The sequence below is a fragment of the Anomalospiza imberbis genome, chromosome 16, assembly GCF_031753505.1.
Source record: "Anomalospiza imberbis isolate Cuckoo-Finch-1a 21T00152 chromosome 16, ASM3175350v1, whole genome shotgun sequence".
Lineage (NCBI taxonomy): Eukaryota > Metazoa > Chordata > Aves > Passeriformes > Viduidae > Anomalospiza > Anomalospiza imberbis.
In genome coordinates, this window is record NC_089696.1 from 4,644,076 (window position 1) to 4,666,196 (window position 22,121).

A 22,121-nucleotide genomic window follows, 5' to 3' on the forward strand; every position below is an offset into this window, starting at 1 on the left:
GGGTGAGTCAGGGGAGACAGAGCTGCCCATCCTTAGCTCACAATTCATTTTCCCTCAGTTGAAATGTTCACCTGACATTCTAATCAGGGAAGAGTAAAAGTGCTGAGTATATGTGTTAATACATATATATTCTTCATGAATTTAGATAATCTCATAACTGCAGCCATTAAAACACATTGGATGGTTATGCAAATAACCGAAGGAATTTCAAATGGCACTGACCATTTTGAGTGTCACTTCTTGAACTGCTTTTCTTTCATTTGGTAAATAATAATTCAAGCTGCTTGTGGTAGTTTTTCTCTAGCTATTAAGCGGTCAGCAGATGAGTTCTTTGCTGAGATGGAAGTGAGTGGACAGTAAAGGCTATAATTTACAATTTTAGTTTTAAATCCACTTCCAGATGTGCAGCAAAGAGCACTTTTTACATTATTTCCTTTAGAAGCAGAGGAAGAGGAAGGTGTTAAAAAAATAGATGATGTAAATGGAAATGCAATTCAGGTCATATTTCTGTAAGCTACTCTTTTATCTTTCCCTGAATGAAGTCTGTTTAAGTGTTCTCAGTTCATTATATTTCTAAATGAGTTTTACTTCAAATAGCTGTTAATTATTGCCGTAACTTCCTCTCACATTAGTGTGAGTCCTGCTCACACAAAGATTGTTAGCTCATCCAGAATAAAGTCTGGTTTTATGGATTAAAAAAAAAAAACAACCTGTGATTTCCTCACATTCTTGGAGCCCAGTCTATGAAGTGTAGGTTTGCTTGTCAAACTGATTGACCAAAGTCTTTTTTCCTTAAAAAGCAGTAAACACAGTCAGTGCATAGAATAAAAGCTTCACACCTAGAAAAGAACAAAAAAGAACCATGAAATGGTTTCTTTTGAGTATATGTTAGATTACCACATATTTTCTGAAACAGCATTGAAGCTAAACATAACTGCTTGTCCCAAAATCACTGAAGAAACTGAAAATCTGTTTGGCTGAACTCTTACACAAGTTAGGGAGACAAGCTTAGGTTTAGAAGCAGTTTCATACAAATAACTGAAATATATTTTCTTCTTTTTCCCCCCTTTTCCAGATAAAGTCCACTAACCTACAGAGGCGGTTGACTGGGATTGGTGGGGCTTTCTTTTGCAGTAGAAGTTTGAAATATGATTTTAAAAAGTAAATTATTCATGAAGTTTGAAGAAAGACTGGCTTTGGGGTAATGGTCACTGGCATTATTCTTGGAGAGGTTGGTGGCTGATAAGCTAACTCTGTGATAGGCATCTGCCAAAATTCTGTTTTCAGTTTTGCTTTATGCTGCTTTTTTATTTCAATTGGCTGGAAGTAACAGATCACGGTTTAGCTATAGTTCAAGGAATCAGGTGACCATTACAACTTTCAGTTACTAATATGGGAAACAAAGTGTGTGCAGAGAGAGACTTCGGTTATGTTGTGAAGGTGGAAAGGATACTGGAATGCAGAAAGGCATAAAAATCCTAGGAACTAACAAATGATGCCCCAAAAAAATGTATTTATTTACTTACATGGTTATACTATTGTACAGTGTAGTCAGTTTTATATGTCAAGAGAATTTACAAGAGGAATATAGGAATCTTAGCTATCCAAGTGAGCTTTAAAGGTAAAATAGGGTAACAAAGTAAATCAATGCACAGTGAGGAGAGTGGTGGTGCTGGAGTGCCTTCCTGTAACATTAATCCTTCCTCCCTGAAGAGTGCCTTGTTTATTTGGGTTGTGGCCATCACACGATGGAGAACAGTGATGGGAAGAGGTGACCTACAGTTGCCATTTGCTGATATAATAATAATGGTTTATTGTGTGATAATTTGCTTTATGTAATGTTTATTCTGCTCCCGTGCCATGCTAAGGTTTCCATTTCTCTGTGTCTGAGAGTCTCTTTTGAGCCAGGTCACAGAAAACAAGGATCTCTGTGTGTGGGGGATGTTTTGTGTACCACAGAAAGTGGATATTTTTGCCCATCCAAATGAACATTTTCCCACTCCCTTTTTCGATGTTCTTCCTTAACATGTTGTTTTCTCACAATATTCTGGCATCAGCCTGTGTGAATGGGCCCTGCCCACCTCCACTGGGCTTCCCATCACAGCCCTGCTTGCCATGGGACCCACTGAATGGGTCTTTGACCCACTGAACAGGACCCTGACCTGCTGAAGATGACCTTGACCCACTGAACAGGACCCTGACCTGATGATTGCTGTCCTTGCTCCTGCTCTGTCACTGCTTCCCAGGGGTGCCCAAGGCTGGTTACTGTCCTAGTTCTGCTGACAAATCAAGTGGGATCAGCTAGAGCAGGTTGTTCAGGAATGAGTCCAGATGGGTGTTGATCTCCTCCAGGGAGGGAGCTCCACAAGGTCTCTAGGAATGTTAGATCACTCCCAGGAAAAGTGTTCCCCAGCTCCTACACAGAATGTTCTGTACTGCAGCTTTTGCTCATTGCCTTTTGTTCCCTCACTGGGCACCACTGGCCAGAGTGTAGCTCCTTCATCTCTCCTCCCGCTCATCAGGCATTTATGCCTTCTCTTTTGCAGGCTTCAACAGTCCTGGCTCTCTCATTCTCTCCTTGTTTGCTAGATGCTCCAATCCCCCACATATTGACTCCTATTCCATTTGGACTCTTCCTGCAGCACTGCTCTCCTGCCAGTCACTCCCCTGCCCATGGGGCTGTTCCTCTCCAAGTGCAGGACTTTGCTGAACTTCATGGTTCTCCATGGTTCTGTTTCTCCAGCCTGCCAGGGTCCCTCTGCGTGGCAGCACAACCCTCTGGGCTGTCAGTCACCCCACCCTGCCTGCTTTCATCTACCAGCAGCATCAGTTGACCAAGTCCCCTTCCTGAGAACTCAAGGGGAGATGAATCTGTGCCCCAGTGGCTGAGGGAGTGTGGCGTTAGCATCCTGTACTGATTCCTGAAGGGAACTACAGACAGCAAAACTGCCCGAGACTCTTACAGCTAATGGCTTCTCTGTAGAGATGTCAGATGAAAATAGAAATATCTTGGCTGAGAAATGTCTGGTTGCTGTGTTTGAGGATGAATAAGGGAAGAGGTCTGTTGGCATGTTTGCTGTGAGCAACAGGGAAGGATGGGAATTAGATTTAAACTCACAGTGCCAATCCTCCTGATTCCAGGTTTGCTGTTAGAAAATGTCTCCTCTGCCCTCTTTCCTAAGAACTTTTTCTAGGAAAGGAAACTTGATTTCACAGGGATCCGAGTCCTGTTTCCAGTTCTTCAAAAGATGTTTCCTTAAACTTGAGTATCAGTATTCAAAGCAATTTTGCAGTGGGAGCTGCATTGTGCTGCTCAGTAACAAGCTGCAGTCATACGATCAAGCAGAATTCATCACAACATCAGCATTCACAGCTAGATTTGAAATGTTGGTTTAGACTCTTTAAAAATTCTTTGAACCATCCACTAGTCCTTAGATTTGTTTCTTCTTTGAAGTGGGAGAAGGAAAGGACAAATGGATGTTTCCTAAAACTTTAAATTGTCTTTCACATTAATGAAGAAAAGGTGTTGGGTGAGCTTGAAGAGAAGGATGAAAAAGAATGATTTACATAAAGCATAATGTTTCTTGTTGTGGACTTCTCTGTCTGGTTGTGCCACTGAGAAACTTCAGGGACACTGCCTTTGGAGAAAAGCAGGTACAGACCTGCTTTTCCACTCAAAATGTCTCAGCTCTTTGGAAATGCTGCTTGCGTTTGGCTGCAACCTGCTAAGGTATGAGACCACCAAACACACACAATAAGAAAAATTAATTCAGCTGTTTTTTCATGAAATGGGTAATCTAAATTTGAGAAATTACTATCCTGCAAGGAACTGAACTGCTGCTTAAGTTGGCAAGTATCTCAGTACAAAAAGAGCAATGCGATTTAGAAAGTGTCTTTTCGTGACATGGAGAACCCTCAAATTCCTCTGTATTTCAGAGGGTTCAACAGCTGACTCCTTGGGCAAAGATATGCAAGTGAGCAAATGGAATGTCACAGTAGGGATCCAGCATTAGGTGAGGGGTCAAACAGAGAAAAACCTTTTATCATGCTGTCACATTTTCTTTCTTTTCCTGAGCTGGAGCTGGAGCAATCAGCCGTTCCCTCTCAGCATGAAACTCTGCTCTCACAAGTTCACTCAGCAGTTGGTTGTGTCAACACAACTCTCACAAAAAGGGACTTTACATGTCTGACATAAATCCTAGTTCAGAGGGGAATTCCAGAAACTAGTGTGCATTGATTCAAGCTGAGGGTAAACAACTCATAGACAAACCTGCAAATGTTCCATCTAAAGACACTTTCCTTTTTTTATTTTTAAGGGAAGTAATATCCTCTGAAGCTGTGTAGCACGGTATTTAATTAGTGTTTTTTTTTTTTTATTTGGACAAATATTGTTAAATGTCACAGCATTGTACAAGTCAGTTGCAGGTGTTGAAAGTTGTTTTGTCCAGATAGAGCCCAAACAAAAGTTTAATAAGCTTTATTGCAGCACTGCAGCCTTTTATAATGTTGACTTATGAAGGATAACACTTGAAAGAATTTTTAAGCTAATTAGAACATTTAAAAAAAAGAATCTCATTCTATATTAGAGCAGTAATGCTTGTGCATGAATGGATGGCCACAGGTAAAAGTACAGTTGCCTTACTGTGTATTGATTTATGTTCTTTTCTGAATAATTTCTTCATAAATCAAGGTAATAAATGAGTTGGACAGGAAAACTTGGGGAGAATCAGTGGATTTCCAGAAACCAAGTGTGCCAAGTTTTGCATCAGTCAGAAAGTCTTATTCTCAAGGGCATCGTGTCCTGATTTATTGCCTATCAAAGTGTAACTTTGTGTTTTAAGGACTATCATAACCATTAGGTTCATTTACCTGTAAGCTTTACAAAACCTTTCAACATTTCTTCATCTATTTTACCCATCTTCCTTTAAACTTTGTTATTTAGATGGCAAATCTCCATTTTTGCATATTTACAACACAGCTGTTCCCTATTGATACTTTCAGGTGCTTCCCAAGTCTTATTTTATATAATTTTATATATGTTAATTCGTATAATCCAATTTATATGGAGTGGTGTGTGGAAGGAGCCTGAGCCCTGAGGTGTCAGGAAGGGCAAGGTGTGGTGTTGAGGCTTTAGGTCTTCATGAAACCACGCCATGAGTGTTGTGTGTCCTTTCAGACACACAGGGGGAAATGAGCTCCAGAGGGAGAGAAATGAGAGGGGAATCTGCAGTGTAAATGTGCTGAGCAATCCGTGGGGGAAAATGTTGTGAGCACGGCACTTTTTAGTGCTGAGGATCCTGGTTGCTTCTTCTTCTGGTAAAACTTTGTACGGCAGCTTGTGCCGTGTGAAGCTGCAGCTCCCACTCAAGTGATAAAATCCCCTCTAATCAAGATTTCTATATTTACTGTCATGGGGTTTTTTAACATGTTTTCATTGGTTGCCTGTCTGGATTTTATATTAGGCTTTCCAGAATTGAAACAAAGTTATTTTTAAACACTTTCTTCCTGCAAGACTTACATCAGAAAGAAACAGACTTCTGACTAACAGATGAAAAAGGAATAACAAAATCAATTGACTATTTCTTTGTGTCTCTGTATCACTACTTAAGATTTTTTATTTTGATTAAATTAATGCTTTTGTCCTTTGACAGTATAGTATTACCTAATCCATCTGCTATTTTTTAAAAGAAAAAATCCAAGGAACTTATTTTAGTATTATGTTGAGAAAATATCACAATAATTGAGTTTTATTATACCTAGCATGAACTTCTAAAGAAGTGCATAGTGTGTATGCATTTCTTCCTTGGCTAATGGAGCCAGGATGCAGCTAATTAGGAAAGATTTTGTTAATTGCTCTTGTGATGTTGTGGATGGGATCAGTAGGTGGTCAGAAATATTTATTGAATCGATGCAAGAAATAAATAATTTATTAAGGCAACCTTTTATCATTCCTTCTCCCATTTCACATTACTGATATGCTGGCATCAGCTGGATGTCCTTAACTGAACTTGGCAACTGTTTGGTTACACACAACTCTATTAAAACATTTTACAAATATTCTTTTAAAAGTAATATCTGCTCTTTACGCCAGCAAATTTGGCCCAAGTTTTGAGACATGTTCTCAAGTCAAAAAATGCATGGCTTTTGGTGATTCCTCCAGACATGATTGATCTCCTATTCCCTGTGACCTGGCTGAATATTTTAGAAGAAAAATGATGAACCAGCAAAGGCAATGTAAAGCACTATATAAGGACTATATTCCATATTGTTAAGGAAGATTAATTGGGGAAATAATTAATGTAGCCAAGTTATTAATTACTCTTTGGTTGTCCTGCAGTACCAGAGGCTTAAGAAACCTATCTTATTGCTCCTATCTGTCCCCAGAATTAATGATCTCTTATTTAGGCTGCTAGCTCTCCATGCATAAGCTATCACAATAATAGCAGTGCTTTCTTGTAGCCTGTGGTATCAGCATCCAGAATGCATCCATCTAGAAATGAGAGAAATAATCACTACTGCTTGTAAGTCTTCAGCCCTGAACAATACCCAGTCTGCTGAAACCCCAGAGCATGTTCAATAGTGGAACATCAGAAACCGCTGAAGCAAAGCACAAAATTATTCAGGTTCTTTTTCATTTGTCAGTAAATTGGATTAAGGGATTCCACCGGGGTGTGCTTGTGTGTGGCAGTATATCGAAAACAAATGCCCCAGTCAGAGTCAGGCACCTTACACTGTCTTCCTGGGAGTAAATTGTATTCATGTGACTGCTCAAGGGCCTCGCAGAGGAAATGTTCCAGAAGGGAGGTGGTTGTGTGCTCTCCCTGCACTGACACCCTGCCTGCGTTGCTCGCAGCCCAAACGTGTGTGTCTCACATTTCACCTCACCTCCCAAAGATGGATTTTATTAATAAGAATAATAGGCACAACTGAACATCAAGCACACTCTTGCCACTAGTGAAATGGGAGGGAGAATGGCTCTTAGGCATTAATAGACTGGCCAGTGGCCAGGGTGAGAGCTCAGCACTTTGGAGAGGGGACAGCTCAGCCTTGAGGACAGGGACTTGGCTCCTCTGCCTTTCAGACCTGTCCCAGTGACTGCTTTGGTCAGATTGCATTTGGTGCTTTGGGTAGTAAAATGTTTTTGTAAAGAACACGAAACCATTATACCTTTTGTAATTTCATTATACTTTTGTAATCTGGGAAATAGAGTGAAGTTCATGGTAATGCTGAAATTACTTTGTCAAGTGGGTATAACATCAGGGTGAAACTGTGACTGAGCTGAAATAAAAGGGAATTTTACCATTAAAAACGGTGGGGGGGGGGGGGGGGGGGGGGTGTCAGGGCTTCCCCTGCAGGGTTTCACTTACAGTCGCTCTGAAACCAAGCATATCTGGAGTGTGAGATACTCAGCTACACCAGAAATTTAGCAACGTAAGGAAGGGCTGGAAGGGCTGATGTTGAAGTGACCTTAAGGATCATCTAGTTCCAAATTATCAAATGCAGGCACGATTATGTTATTACATTTCTTTATTGCTTTCTGCATAGCAGCAAGCCCCACATCACATTCTCTTCAGGAAAGGATTCTTAAGGGGTTAAATGGATGTGGCATGAGCCGCATGCTTTGCAGTATGAGGTACTGGAAATATTTTTATCTTTAAAGCTAATTTGAAGAATTAATCTCAACTTTTACTATCCAGAATGAAATGAGAATTTACAATTGATCTTACTCATGAGAAAAGGATAACAGGGATGCAGTACACAAGAAAAGTCACTGATACTTCTGGTAATCTTTATCACCGTTGTGAAATAGGACAATAATAACATTTTTTCCTGTGTACATCTTTGTGTGAACATTTAAGCCCAAACAGATGGATCTGAGTATATAACTCCATTTTTCCTGTGTTGTTATGCTTCTGGGAAGCACATTGCAAAGCTGGGACTTTTCAGAATATAAATTTACCAAAACAAGTATGATTAATTAATCAGTCAATCTACTTAAAAACAGGAAAGCTACAAGCCCATCACTTTGTCAGTTCTCTGGTAGTGGTGTATCTAGGAAACAGCATTTTCAGAAAGTCCCAAACTCGGTTTTAAATTATTCTCTTTGCTCACTTTTTAATGGAAAGGTAACTTTCCAGAATCTAGATCCTTTTAAAATGGAAAATGTGCAATATTATCTGAGGGAAGTATGAAGATGATTTACTATGCATGATTTTTTCAGTTTGTACACATTGGGCATGGTTATATTTTTGCTCAGGACATATATATATATTTTCTGCTGAACTTTTCTCGATTGCTTTTTTTATCGGGTTTACAAATCAAATCAAACAGGTATATTGCAGAGCTCTGATATTATTTTCTGCGCTTATAGCACAATGTATTGAATTATGCTTGCTCATGTACTGCTGCTGCTATTCTCTCCAGATTGAGAGAGAATGACTGTGGGGGCTGTAAATTCACTTGGCTTCCAGCACCACCAGTTAAATCAAGAGCCCTGTTCAGGCTGGAGAAGAGACAGAGCAAGTGTTCATTACACAAATCAATTTGGTCAAAAGTACAGCACAGTGGGTACCCAACCATTGCTCACATAATATTGTCAACTTAATCAAATAATGCCTAGAAGACATTCACAAGCTCTTTTTCTCTGAGAAATAACTTGATTGGTGCAGCATGAAAAAAAACAGGTGCTGTTTTGAGCATTTGTTTAAAAAATCAGTGGGTGCTTTCTTTTTTGCTAAATTTAAAATTCTGAAGAGCCTTACCCTATGCTGACATGTACACATGAGATACTCAGCACCTAATTTACCATTGGTCATGTTTTTTAAAACTAATCTGTCCCTGTTTTTTTTTCCCTCTTTCTTTTCTCCCTGCAAATATTTTGGAGGTCATTCCTGCTATAATTAAGTTGTTCTTTCTCCAGACTTGGTGTGGTTTTAAAAGATATGCAATAGATTTGTTTGTTTGCAGATTATAGCAGAATGACCAGGACTTGGTAAAGCTTTCTCATGTTCTAATACTATTTATTTTCACTTTGTCCAGAAAGAGATAAAAGGTTTAGATCCATTTCAGGCATTGCTATGGTCTGTGTTCCATTCAGTCTTTAAAAGCTGAGATTGGGAACAGCGTTCTTGTAGCGGTGTGCAAACAGCTCTTCTGTGACTGCATTTCATTGTGTTGGAAACAGGGTTTGAGGGTGAAAGATTCTGTGCACACCAGCACGGTTTTGTAGGAAATGAAAGATATTAGTCAGTGAAGAAGAATGGAGGGAAAGTGGAACACTTAAAATTCCGGAGTGAGGAACATTGCAGGGCTGGCTGTCTGCAGTGATGGATGGAAGGGGACACAGAAAATTGGTATTAGCCAGGAAGGAGAATGGAATGGGGTTTTTCTACCCAGGCAATGTGCACAAGGCCCTCTCTGATTTCAGGTTCACTGACCATTGTTTTATTGTGTGCGGGGCCTTTGCCACAAGTGCTGGGGGTGCGAGATGAGACTCCAGCGTCCAGTCAGGAGTCAGCTGGGAAATGGGGTTGCATTAGAGGCTGCATGAAGATTTTAGAATGTATTTTTGAGGGAAAATTGCTGCAAATTTGGATTAAAATGGCCTTAAAGGAAGAGGTGTGTGTGTGAGGGGAGTTAATATTTTTTTCCAAGCAAAAAATTGTCAGATTTATTTTAACTAAAAAAAATATTTGGTTTAGTGGTTTTCTTCACTTGTATCATTTTTGTTTCTTAAATTCTCAGGAAAAAGCTAGGAAGGGAAACCAGAAAAAAATTACTTCAACAATTTTACTTCAGTGTGAAGTCTTTAAGAACTTGAGTGAAGTCTTAAATAATAGAAGATTTCTGTTTCTAGAACTGAGTTAAGGAAACAAAAAAGTATTTTGCTAAAGGTAAAGAATTTTTTTCAGAAAACAATAGATATTAAGTCTCCTGATGATGAATTTTGTTTAAAAGAATACCAAATGTTTATACTGAAATTATCTTATATGAAAAAAAGAAATCCTTTTCTGAAATTCCCTCTTTGATATGGGCTTGCTTACCTGTAAGAATGTTTCAATTCTAATTTATTTTAACACATAAGCCTTCAGTAGCTCACTGAGGTAAAGGGACCTCACCTCAATTTGTTTTGCTGTGAGTGAGAATTTGATCTTCCATTTCTGCATTCTGTATTAATAACTTTCTTTATAAGTTTTAAGACTCTCATATATTAAGAATATTTAACATTTTATAATTGCAAATATGTGGTGGAATAGGGGCCAGAACGCAGCCTGATTGCATCCAAGACTGCAGGGATGGAGGAAGGATAATGCCACATTCTAACAGCAATTAATTTTTAAAGGACTATCAAACACCACTCTTCAGGTCTTCTAGCAGTGAAGGTATTCTCCTGAAATGTATTATGTATGTGTGAGGTAAATTACATTCTGGTTCCATGAGTCCACAGAGCTCTGAAAGTTGCCAGGCTTGGATTTTTCAAAATCCAGCCTGTCCTCTGCCCCCTGTGTGTTTTACCTCCTTGGGGTTATGTGGAAATTTTTGCATCATCTTCACATTCCAGTTTCAATTCGTGGTTATCCTTGTCCAGATCTCCAGGCACAGCCGTGGATTTCTGGATGATAATGTGCTTTGTAAAGAGCCTGTAACCTTGCCAAGCCTTTTAATATGTTCTAAATGCTGTGGCCCTGTTAATTCTGCCCCAGGGATCTCGAGGGTCATGGACAGTTATGAATTGGTGATGACTGTGACTTGCTAAAGCTTCTTCTTTGCAGCCCTTGCTGCCCAGACTCTGAGACATTCTGTGCTGAGAGTGTAAATTTGAGGCTCCATAGAATAAAAATGATTTTATAAAGTGGTGCAACCAAGCAAAGGCCTGGAAAACACCAGTACCTGGATTTATCCTCTTCACCCATAATTTGTAGCTCCATTTTAACACCACCTCCAGAAACCTCAGTGGATTTTGTTGACCATAATCTGTTCAGCTGCTAAGTAGGGCAGTTGCTCCCAGTGTTCAGGGATGTTTGTGGTGCACAGCTCAGCCCTTCTACTCCTCATTTCTATGAATAAAATGAACAGAGATTACTCTTTTCCATTTGCATTTATACAGGACACTGATTATATAATTTCTTCCTTGGGCACCCTCTGTTCCTGAAGCTTAACAGCACCTTTAGAATTCTTTAGTTCTCTTCAGATTAATCTAATTGACCTCAAATTCTACTGGAGTGTTGCATTTCAAGAGTTTCCAGTCTGTCATCCCCCACCTGCTCTCACATACCAAATTTCTTTCTTATTTCTCTCCTTCTATGCCTTAAGGTAGAAAATAATCTCTGTGGTGTTTCTGGGTGAAACAGCTACATCAAAATCTAAAGTTTGAATTTTTGAGTTGATTTTAGCTAACAATAGATTAGCATGGAACATTTTTGTCTCTTGACAGCTATAAACCATATTTTCTATCTAAATCACTAAATATTCATAAAGATAAATTATTTACTTTGTGGGCCTGTGAGTTCAGGGAGTAGCACAAGAAGAGATGTGGTGGCACTGACTCAGTTTTAGGTTTATACTTGATCTGATCCCGTTATTTGTTTGGATCACTTGTAAATCTTTCTTCAGTGCACACAAAAGTTTGTATTTGTGCAAGTCTCATCGTGTCCTGTGAAATATCCGAGCTGCTACTGATGGACTGCTGCTGCTGCAGAAATGAGGACCTTTATTTATAAAGTGTTCTTAGCACAGAAGTATAGGCAATATAGATGTTAGTGCTTTTAATTTGAGAACATTTGTATTACTTAGGGAGGATATTGTTGAATTTCACTTGCTAGAATTCAATTTATATGTAGTTATTGCTGATGTAGATGATGTGTTCTGTTGGAGTTCTTTTGCTTCCTCTTCAGCAGGCTTGCTGGTACTAAAACTGTGTGGTAAGGTTTATTTTATTTAACCATTTTTATGTTGCTTAAATTTTGTCTCCTGAAGGAAATTTCATACTAGCAGGAAATGGGCAATATTTTCTTTTGGTTCTTTAAATGAAAAAAGTAGAAAGACAAACTGAATGTAACAGCACGCAAGAGAAAGATGAATAATTAGAAAAACATTGGGGTCAGAAGGAAGAGGAAAGACAGAGCAAAGAGAGTGATGGCTGTCAGATCATCCTTGTTTTTCATTCAACTATTTTCTTTACCCTTCTATTCTTCCAAACCCATCTGCCCGTGCAAATGAGTATGACTGTGCTGTTTTAAAATACCCATACAGAACCTTGTCTAATGACTGTGTGCTGTACATGCAGTAATTAATTAGGCACTGTAGGATATAATTAAAGAAGAGAGATGAGTAATTTCTATAACATACTGATAGACCAGCACTGGTTAATTTTACTTTTTGGATGAGGGACATTTTAAATTTTTTTCCTCATCTCACTGTAGATTTATAATTTGTTTGTTAAATCATAACACATGGCAATGTCCTTCAATCTTAAACCAGAATTTTAAATCCAGGGAACAGTGTCCCTGTAAGAAGTACCATGACATAACCTAATTTGGTGAGGAAGAAAATCTGTAAAACTTTGTTTCTGGGTCTCACACTTGTGTCAGGCAACCTTCACCACTGATTAAACTTCTGTTCCCTCTCACAATTCAAGGCTTTTTCCATAATGGCCACCATTTATCTGGACAGAATGACCCTCCAGTGCCCATCAGCACTGCTTATGAAATGGCAAAGAGGATGAGATGTGTTACCTGCCTGCTGTGGAGAATCCCAGTGGCCTCTGAAGGAAAGCACTAATCTGATTTGAAAGGGTCTGGCTTGCTCTGCCAGCAGGCAGCATTTGGACTGCAGATTCAGTTCCTTTCCTTGGTAAACACAGAAGGGGTTAAAGGAGTTTCTACAATCTTATAGGGATATATGTTCATTCATTATTCAAGAATAGCTAAGCAGATCTACAAATAATAATCTACACATTCTCTAGTTTATTCCAAATACATATTGTCACTGGAAATGTATGCTGTTGAGACAGAAATGGATGTGATTTTTATGTATTTAAACTTCTGGTATTCCTCCCTACTTTGGAGCAGATTTAATTGATTTTAATTAGTTTGGGGGTTTTTTGTTTGTTTTTTTGAGAATTTAAGCTCACCCCCTTGTATTAAAAATGCCAGAATTACTTACAATATGCTTTATGTTGCTTTACCCTTTTAGCAGACAGATGATGCAGCACAGACCGATGGCCAGCAACAGACACAATCTTCTGAAAACACAGAAAACAAATCACAGCCAAAACGGCTCCACGTCTCAAATATACCATTCAGATTCCGGGATCCAGATCTTAGACAAATGTTTGGTGTAAGTGCTCATCATTTATTTCTGGTTTGTTTGTGGTTTTTTTTTTTTTTTTTTTTTTTTTACATTTGCATTGCAATAGGTATTTTGTATTATAGGCAACTGTGAGGGCTGTATCTCTGAGGCTGTTTAACCATTTTCAGGAAAGGTTCCCCTTTAATCTATGTATAATCAAACATCTGATTGCCAGTCACAACTGGGAAAAGAAATGACACTGATTCTGCTGGATGTGATGCACTTGGGTGCTTTGTACTACATTCACAAAACGCTATCTGTGGTGGTTTAAATGCATACATATTGCTGCTGTACACATCTAGATTTATCTGCCTGCTTTTATTGATTTTGGAGAGTGTGATGTTAAACAGTCAGTGCCTGACCTCCTGAGTAAAGGACCCTAAAGGAAGGAATTTCAGCACAAAGTTCAGACACAGGAATCATCACCCTTCTCCACAGGTTTTGTAGGTCTGCAAAAACCTTTGAAGGTTTTTGTTAGTATTTTTCTGTAAATCTCTCAGTTTGTGCTTTCCCCCAGGCCACGGCTGCCTTCAAGCACATCCCCTGTGTTTCACACAAGCCCTGGACATGCCATCAGCAATAGGATTAAAAACAAGAGAGCTCAGACTGCCTTTCTACTCCCTGATCCAAGAACTCTCAGGTTTAGTTTGAAATGCCACCAAACCTAATCTAGAAATATTGCTTGATCATCTATTAGAACCCAAGTCAGGACTCTGAAGTATTTCTGTTACTCTCACTGTCTTTATTCTGCCTCTCTAAACCCGAATTCTCTCCTGCATTACAGCTGGCTATTCAGTGCTGCACCCAGTGCCTCATGGCTCTGCACTTCTTTCCCTCTTTCATGTTCAGATTTTTAAGTTGTTCTAATGTATTTGTATGTGAGTCAAAGGATGGTGTTTCTCAGTATTTTTTCCTCTGAAGGAAACAGTCCCTGGAAAAAGAATCCTGGTGTAGTACTGGAAAATGAGTGACTGTTCTGCTGGATCTGACTTGGTACAAGTTGCCTCCCCTGAACACAGCTTCCAGCTCATCAGCAGAATAGCAGAAGGCATAATAATTAACCCTCCAGAGAAAAATATGCTAATTTATTTAAACTAAACAAACCACCTAAAATAGCTTTTATTTGAAAAAACATTAAATGAAAGGATTTTTTTGGTAGGTATTGTAGTAATTTATAAATGAATGAATGCATTTCTTTTTAATGTTTCTAAGTCTTGGGTCTCAAAAGACTGACACTGGAGAATGGCAGGAGTTTCCAGCTGACTTCCAGAATGACTTAGTAACAGCAAACTTTTAGCTTCTGAAATGATAGAAAAAAGAGATTTCTGTATGTGTGAGTTGAAATATTTCATATGAAATATGGCTGGTCTGCATTATGTCCATGTTAAGCACACAGTAGATGATTTTTTTTTACATGGACACAAATATAACAGAGGAGAATTGTTTAAATATGAAGTCTGTGTCTGCATCGAGGCTGAAGTGGAAGTTAAAACATTGTTTAAATGGTGAAAGCAAGAATATGAAATAAGCCAAAGTATACCAAGCAATGGTTGATTTTTTCATGGTCAAGTTGAAACTCTTTAATAAGCTAGAGAAGGAATACTGTCCTTTCTGGCCTCTAATTTTTTATTAGATCTTTAAAGACCGGAGTCCTCGTTTCTGCAGTTCCTGGGACTCTTGTTGGATTATTCTCCATTTGCCTCTAATTTCTGCCTTTTTGTTTAAAATACTGGGTCACTGACCAATGTCAACACTGATCCATGCTGCATGTTAATGACTTAATGAAATAACAGAAATGAACCTCTGATGCATTACATTGTCACCTTACGAAATGTGTCCTGACAAAAAGTGTTCTAACATTTATTCCCTTCCTAAGGCAGATCCAACAGGGCCTTTTCCTCTGGGACAAGCAGCTGGGTTCAGCTTTTTTGTGTGCAAACAATGTCTAGGGAATTGAGTACTGTTGAAGATCAATAGGAATAACAGTCACTTCTAATATTATAATAAAAATACAATTCTGAGCAGAGAAAAAATCCCCCCAAAGTGAGTATCCATTCTAGTTTTCCAAATTATTGTACCGTAAGACAAAACTTCTTAGGAAATAATGGTTACCCATTTCAGCAAGTGTGGAAAGGAATCCTCAGTCCACCTGATTTAATCTTATTTTATATTTATAAAGTCCCACCTAATTTAATCTTATTCCTGTAATGCAGAAGTAACCAAGCTCCTTCAACTGTTCTGGAAAATGCTGAAATTTGGGACTTTTATTTCACTGTGCTCACAGTTTAATGCTCTTTCCTCTCTGTCAAGGGCGTCACTGAGCTTCAAGTTCCTCTGTGGAGCGATTGTAAAGAGCAGAATGATGCACACAATTTAGAAATAATCTTTATCTGACTCCTTTTAGTGCTGTCTTTTTTTTGTGTGTGTGTGTGTTTAACAATATTTGGTTTTATATCATTTAAAATTTGAAAAGCTTTGCACCACTTCCTGCAACAAACCTTTGTATTGTATATGATAGAAGAGTTGAAGTTATCTAATTTTCATGTAACTTTTTCTGTTTCTTTGCAGCAATTTGGTAAAATCTTAGATGTTGAAATTATTTTTAATGAGCGAGGCTCAAAGGTAAGCAGTTTAATTCACCTGTGGAATTTTTTGTTTTGTTTAAAATATGTGAGTAAATGGAAACAACTGCACTGCTATGACAAAATAATGCCTGAAATTTTATGTTAGTGAAAACGTCCTGTGAGCTGTCAGTCAGTTTTCTAAGCAGTATGAAAATCAATGGACTCATATCTTTTAAAGGGGGTAATTTTAACTACTCCAAACTGTCATCTGTTATATGGGAATGTTGATTTTCGCTGTCCTTATTCTTCAAGGGTAATTATTTCACTTATTTTATGAGTCCATAGTTAAAGATATTTGTAGGCAGGCTTGTATTAGTATAGGTTTGTTTTTTTTTTCTTTATTGAAATGAAAGATGACAATGATACCTAATAAATATCCTCTTTGGTAATTAGCTGAGAAAATATGTGATTGTTCCAGATTAAGTGCAGATGTTTTCCTCTTTAGTTAAAGCCTTAGTACACCAACCCTTTGAAAACAATGTATTTTAGCATTTATTTTATTAAAGGAGTTCTTATTGTATTGCAAACGTTTACTTTTTTTTTTCCAAAATTACTTTGCCTTAAATGCATACTTCAATTCATTCAATATTTAAGAAATAAAGCAAGATAGAATAGCCAGGACTGCATCAGCTGGTGCAAAACTGTAGCTCAGTGTGTTCACCTGTGATATCAGCTGCATTATAGGGGTTTATGTCTGTCATATGCATATATTTTTTTCCTTTTCTTGCCATGTCAAACACACTAAAAAGTGTATTCACTAATGTTTCAATCTTCCTGTAACTCATATATCATTTATTATTAGTGATGGAATGTTATCCCTGTTCTAGACATACTGTAACCTGTCATATTTTAAGAATCATAGACATCAAAAATCTATCTTAGATATATTTTAGTTCTGTTAATATTTATTTCTTCTGAAATTAAAGCCTTCACTATTTTTTAACCTAAATGGAGCAGCTGAAATCTCCTGGTCTATTATTCAGACATTAATTTGTCCCCTTGCCTGCCAGCCCAAACTCAGTTGGAACATACATCGCTTTTTCAGTAAACTAAAATGGATGGAATTTGGTGGCTTAGAATCTCCTGCTCTGGCCAAAATTTATTATTGCTAAATTATGGTTGTTCAATAATATTTTCAAAAGACTTGGATTGTCCAGACCTGCTGCTGCATAATCCCATTAATTTCCAGAACCTTCCTCCACTGGCCACCTTTACTGGTTGTGCTGACAGGGTGGAAGTGAGCACGTGTGGGAGGAGTTTATTTAGCCACTAAATCTTCCCCAGGTGGGCATTTTAATCACCACACCTGTGCTGGGCTGCATAAGTGTAAGGTTTTGTTAAAGTTTTGAGGGATGGCATAAGGAGGTGTTTTCAAATTGAGCTTTTCTTTTGACGCTGGCTTTGCAGCCTGAAAACATCCCGGTGCCTTGTGCTAAAGGCAAGATCCTGGAAAGGATTTCTGAAGGAAAAGGTTTTCCTGGCTGGGTTTGTAACATCCCTGCCTCAGTTACTCACTTGGTCAGGTCAGGCTTGGTAATAAATGCTCCTGCACCGCCAGGGCTGCAGCCCAGCTGCCTGCAGGGGAGCTGCTGAAGATGCCTGGGGCAGGGCTGGGGTGCATCTCACAGCTCAGGGCTGCTGCTTCTCACCTTGCTCAGAGTTATTTCAGCTATAGCTACAGAGTATTTTCATTTGCAGAAGTACCTTTAGATTCTCTCAATTAAATAAAAAGTTAAGGAAAAATGAATATTAGGAATGAGAGGGACATTTTTTCTGTTCTTTCTTTTTCTTTTCCTTTTTTTTTTTTTAATCTGATCATTTCGTGTCCATTCTGTAGGAATTAAGATGCACCAGATTAAAGTCCCATTCCTGGCAGTGCTTATCTATGTTTTCATAAAATCCCACTGAAACTGAAAGGACTACTAAGTGGTTTCAGACTGAGTACAGGTAACGAAGTTTGCAGGATCAGAATTCAAATTTGTTTCTAGCTGCAGTTTGGCATAAGAATTGATAGAATTGTTTTTGTTTCTGTTTCTTTTTCTTTCTTTTTATTATAATAGTTAATGTTTTAAATGATTGTTGCAAAAACAACAGAAGGAATCTCATTCTCATGCCATATTAGTTAAGAAAAATGGAATTGCATATTCAAAAAGCATAGCATTAAAACACCACTGTAAAGTATAAAATCATTTTGCAGAAGGGAGTCCTTCCATAAAAGAAAACCCTAAAACAAGGAAAGATTCATACTACAGATTTCTGCTTGATTGAATGTGTAATAATAATGAAGAAAGCTTTGCTAAAATATACAGCAACACTGATGACTTTGGAATTTTTGACCATTTTCTATCAGTTATAAATCAACACTCTAGACAGGTCTATATATATACCTTAGGAAATCTGTTTATGTGTGTATGTACTAATGTGTATCTAGTATATATTGCATTAACACCTATTTCTTCAAATAAGGAGAACTCCAAAGTGCCTCCCAAATTAAATCCAAACATTCTCACATGCTAACTTGGCTATTATTAAATCACTTGACACATTTTAAAAACAAAAGGCATATATTTGCATTACCAGTTAACAGAATGCAGCTGTTAACTCAGCTACATATTAAATTGGTGTTAAAGTGTTTGTGTAGGCATTTGAATGTGTGATGGGTGAATCTGTGGTTTGTTCTTGAGTTTCTCTGTCAGCCAGGTAAAGATTCGCATAAATAGTGAGAGCTTAAGTTAAGTAGTGTTGATTATGAGAATAAGTACAACATAAGAAATTAAAAAATGACAATGAGTATTATTTTCAGAGTCTTTGAAGTTCCTGTCTTATCTTGGCTTGTGGCTCCATTTTGTATGTTTTTCTAATTTTTTAGTATAATTAGGTTTTTATCTTTCTCTTTAGCTGTTTGAACAAAAGTTAACTGGTAGTGCTGTGAGCTAAGGAGAATGACAGAAAATTTTGACTAAACTCCCTCTGAATGTTTGCAATTCCAGAAGGGGACAATTGCTCAGGCAGGAAAATAGGAAAAAAAACCAAACAGAATTGGGGGAATTTCTGCTATTGAATGGAGTTACTCTGCTTAGATCCATGGATCCAGTGATGTTTTCTGCTGTGAAATTTTCTTAATGGCATCCTAAATTAGGAGGGATTTTTTACAGAGCTTGAGCCAGATGGGACAAAGCATTTCTGGAAGAAATAAAAGTTTAAAGTTGAGGATGGGTCTAGGTATAAGAAAAGCCTACAGGGATCCAAACCATGGAGCTTAGTGCTGAGGAGAGGGATTTACTTTCTCTCACCACTCCTGGTGCTTTGGGAAAAAGAGAGTTACATGCTCAGTGCCTTGTGGCAAGTGAGGTCGTGGCCTTGAGAGGAAATGTGTGGAATCAGGTGTTGTGAGAATGGCTTCAGCTGGAGCTGCAGCTGCTGCCGGAGCATCTCGGAGCTCAGCCTTCAGGCTGCATCTTAACGGGGAAAAAAGAGTAGTGTGCTTAAGCTGCTTTGGAGAGCCTGAAACAGAGACCACTGCTGCACATAAATGTCACTTTTTGCATTATAAATGGGAATTAATAACTGGGTTCTTTGACTAGGTGAAATAACCCAAATAATGCAGGGAATTATCCTGGGAGTTACTTCACTTTTTGTTGATCATTGACTAATTTTCTGTAGTCCATACCCATTCTTTTTGTCACAGCTTGGTGTCAGTTTTGCCTTTGTTTGATATTTAGTTTCCCCTTTGTGTAAATTAATGTAGAAATGTCTTCCCTTTCTTTTTATTATTATTTTCCCCCTTTTTTTGTTTCTTTTTTAATCCAGTCACTTTGTGTAGTAGGTAGCAGTGCAGAGAGTGTTCCTAGTGGGTGACCACTGGCAAAGCTCAGTAGAGGCAGATGAGGAGCTGAGGTGAGTGGCGGATTGCTCAGGAGCAGAACAGAGTTCAGGCTAAAACAGAAATAAAAAACCACGTTTTTTGTAGCACTTAAACTATGTAAGCACTGCCTTTGTGCAAAGCACCACGTGCAACTTGCCAATAGTTCTGGGTGTGAAAGCTCAGGGATGTAGAGGAGCGCTTGTTTGGATAATTTTGGGAGGCATGCAAAGGCATTGTAGTGATAATGCAAGAATTACTTCAAAGGGTTGGTGTATGTTTCTAAAATGTTCTTCAATGTCAGATTTTTCCAAAATATTTGCCATTTTAAACAGTGTTTAATTTAACTTAGGGCATAAAAGGCATTTTCGTAGGATTTGAAATGTTTGTTTTAGCCTGGTGTTATAAATGAGGGGATTTGTCATAAGCAGAATTTCAGATTTGTCCCACTAACATGGGATTCTGGAGTTTTACCAGTTGCATGTTCTATATGTGGAAAATAATATGCAGAACAAGTAAATGAAGCAGTTAAACTTATTCAAAACGTTTGCATTTTTCTTCTTTTATCAGAGTTTCTTTTTCTATTCACATCATGTGATTTTCTTTGATCTGTTAATACAAGAAAGTTTATACTTTGTTCTGAAAGTACTTTTGTTTTGTTGGTGGTTTTCTTTTTTTTTTTTTTTTCCTTTTTTCCTTTTATAAAAAAATAAGTAAAGGCTGTATAGTTTGACAAAAGTTTAAGTTACCCTAGTGTTGCATGGGAACAGTGTTTCTTATGATCACAACAGCATGACTAAGTAGGCAATGTTTAGAGTATATTGACATTCAGTGTTGAATTTTGTGCACATGTTTTTTATTTCGTTGAGATATCTGCATGTCATTAAAATGTGGTTCATTTTCTTTTCTCATTAGTTCATTTTTTTCTATGTGAAGACACTGTAATTTATTTTAATTTCATTTTCTTATTGTTAGATTTATTTTCCTCTGTAGTGACATGTAGAAAAGGTATTTTTGGTATCATTCTTTGACTTTCTCAGAGGGTATTATCTAACTGATGACAGGAAAAAAAATTTGTTCACATTTGTTGCTTATTTATTGCACATCTCAATACAATTATAATTTTTCTAATTTGCATGTTACAGAAATGAAGCAAGGACAAGAAAATATTAAATTAAAGAGAGAGAACATAAGCAAACAAGTGGTCATTGACTGAAATAATAATGTGCATGTTGTTTTCCCCCCTTCTCCCTCCTGCATGCAGGGATTTGGTTTCGTAACTTTCGAAAATAGTGCTGATGCGGACAGGGCGAGGGAGAAATTACACGGCACCGTGGTAGAGGGCCGTAAAATCGAGGTGCATGTTCAAAATATTTTCCTTTTCATCTTTTTTATAAATGTCTGCTTCACTCTCATTTGTTGTTTCAGATGCATCATTGGTGTCTTCTGTGTGCTCCCCTTTCCCCCTTCCCATTGTTTATATATATATTTATATATAAAGAGAGAGAATCTGGCCTTACTTGGGTTTTTTATTATTATTTCTTTTGTAATTATTATTATTATTATTATTATCATTATTGCTGAAAGATGGATGACAGATTTGAAAACAACAAAAAAGAAAGCTTTAATATTTTGAAGTTATTATTTTGGATGTTTTGTAAATCAATGGGTGCAGTAGATTCCAAAAACCAGCCAACAAAAAATAATTAGAAAAATTGAGAACAACAACAAAAAAAAAGTGTGACAGACAAAACAAAAACAAACAAAAGGTTGTTTTTTTCTTTTATTTTTTGTTTTCTTTTTTTTCCTTTTTTTTGTTTTTTTTTTAATTTTTGTTGCTGCAGGGTTGATCTGGGATCCACAGTGGCTTTCAAAAAATTCAGATTGGGAAAGAAGCATCCAAAAGATGCACCAGAAACAAAGCCAGACTAGAGACCGAGCAATTGTCACGTTTAGTTTTCAGGAAGCCGGGTGGCCTGAGCCATCCGCATCTCCCAAAACCTCCAGCCATGTTTGCCATGCCACTGGATCCTCTTCAACACTGCCTCAGTCGTATTTGTTAGAATTAAAAAAAAAAAAAGAAAAAAAAAAAAAAAGAAAGAATTACCAATTGAAAATGCTGTCGTCTTTTGAGTAAGATGTTGCATATTTTGCCTTTTCATTTTCCCCCTCGACGGTAGCGCTTAGGGCCCTCACCAAACTCTCAGTAACCATGGTAACTGTATACATACCCATGCTGGCGATGGTGCTGAATGGTAAGTGGAGAAGTCCATCTGCCGTTTCAC

The 22,121-nt window shown here is 37.8% G+C and overlaps 1 protein-coding gene across 50 annotated transcripts in view; it reads left to right on the forward strand.

The window, feature by feature from the left end:
• The window catches only part of RBFOX1 (RNA binding fox-1 homolog 1), a 1,156,138-nt gene that overhangs the window by 1,049,767 nt on the left and 84,250 nt on the right, over positions 1–22,121 (forward strand). For all 50 annotated transcript variants that reach the window (XM_068206663.1, XM_068206660.1, XM_068206659.1 and 47 more), the window contains 3 exons: positions 13,195–13,338; positions 15,919–15,972; positions 21,101–21,193. In XM_068206663.1, coding sequence (XP_068062764.1) covers positions 13,195–13,338; positions 15,919–15,972; positions 21,101–21,193 — 291 coding nt within the window. The remainder of the gene's footprint in view (positions 1–13,194; positions 13,339–15,918; positions 15,973–21,100; positions 21,194–22,121) is intronic.